This window comes from Camelina sativa, chromosome 1, assembly GCF_000633955.1.
Source record: "Camelina sativa cultivar DH55 chromosome 1, Cs, whole genome shotgun sequence".
Taxonomy (NCBI): Eukaryota; Viridiplantae; Streptophyta; class Magnoliopsida; order Brassicales; family Brassicaceae; genus Camelina; species Camelina sativa.
In genome coordinates this window covers 15166074-15167101 of record NC_025685.1, presented here as the reverse complement: position 1 = coordinate 15167101, position 1028 = coordinate 15166074, and the positions used below count along the sequence as shown (strand labels likewise).

At 38.1% G+C, this 1028-nt stretch overlaps 1 protein-coding gene across 1 annotated transcript in view; it reads right to left on the bottom strand.

Annotated features, from left to right (window-relative positions):
* LOC104708353 (probable inactive receptor-like kinase SSP) overlaps window positions 1–886 on the bottom strand; it is a 2757-nt gene extending 1871 nt beyond the window's left edge. Inside the window, exons 1-3 of the mRNA XM_019231106.1 lie at window positions 611–886; window positions 369–504; window positions 7–156 (exon numbers count right to left, since the gene is read on the bottom strand). Of these exons, the coding sequence (XP_019086651.1) occupies window positions 7–156; window positions 369–504; window positions 611–886 (562 nt within the window). The remainder of the gene's footprint in view (window positions 1–6; window positions 157–368; window positions 505–610) is intronic.

Below are 1028 nucleotides of genomic sequence, written 5' to 3'. Positions count from 1 at the left end.
AGAATGTTTGTCTTATGTATACCTCATCAAATAGAACCTTGTAAGCACTTAGATTATTGTACGAAGCAAAGCCTGCCGTATTGCAATAACACAATGCCTCAGCTACACCATAGGCTACTCTCAACCTCGTAGGCCAATCCATGGTTTGATGCTTCCCTATGAACCAAAACAACAACAACAAAAAATGTTAGCAAGTTCAATCTGATTCAATCGGTTCCTACAAGCAATATACATTGATATATACCATCAATATATTCCATCACAGCATGTCGTATAGACCAACATTGTAACCTCACTATATATTCCCAGATACACAAAACCTAAAATATGAAATAAATTGAATAAGATATGAAGAGAATGAATCATACGCTGAAATAAACGCTTAGCAAGAGTATCATTTGGCATGAAATCTGCGACAAGAAGCCTTTTATCTCCATCACAACAATATCCAATCAAATTGACGATTCTCTTATGTCTTAACCTCCCAACTCTTTGTGCCTCTTCCTGACAACGTTTCGAGAAACATTATAACCAAACCCATCAAAATTAAAAGAGAACAATAACCGTCACATAAAAACATTTTCAGACAAAGAAAGGGTACGGTACGTACCACAAATAGGTTAGGGTCAGGCCAAACCATGCTATTAAATATCTTGATAGCGATGACGCTACCATTTTGCAAACGCCCCTTGAAGACGATATCGAAGCCATGCTCCGTAACAATGTTTTCAGGACTAAAATATCTGGTGGCCATCTTGAGATCGTAGAAAGAGAATTTCGTTAATGGTGGATCTTCTCTTCTGCCGTTTCTGGGTTCGGAAGATGCATCGGTCGTCTGGTCTTGAATAGGATCTACAGTTGAAGGCAATGAGTAACAACAACCCATGATTATTCAGCGCACAAGGGGAGAGATTCACAACTATTCCTTATTGTTTTATCTGATTCCTTGTTTGGTCTTTGGAGTCCTTTGACTAATGAAGCTTAAGTGTCTCTTTGTTGCCAAAGACAAAGAGTCTGATTTTATAGCA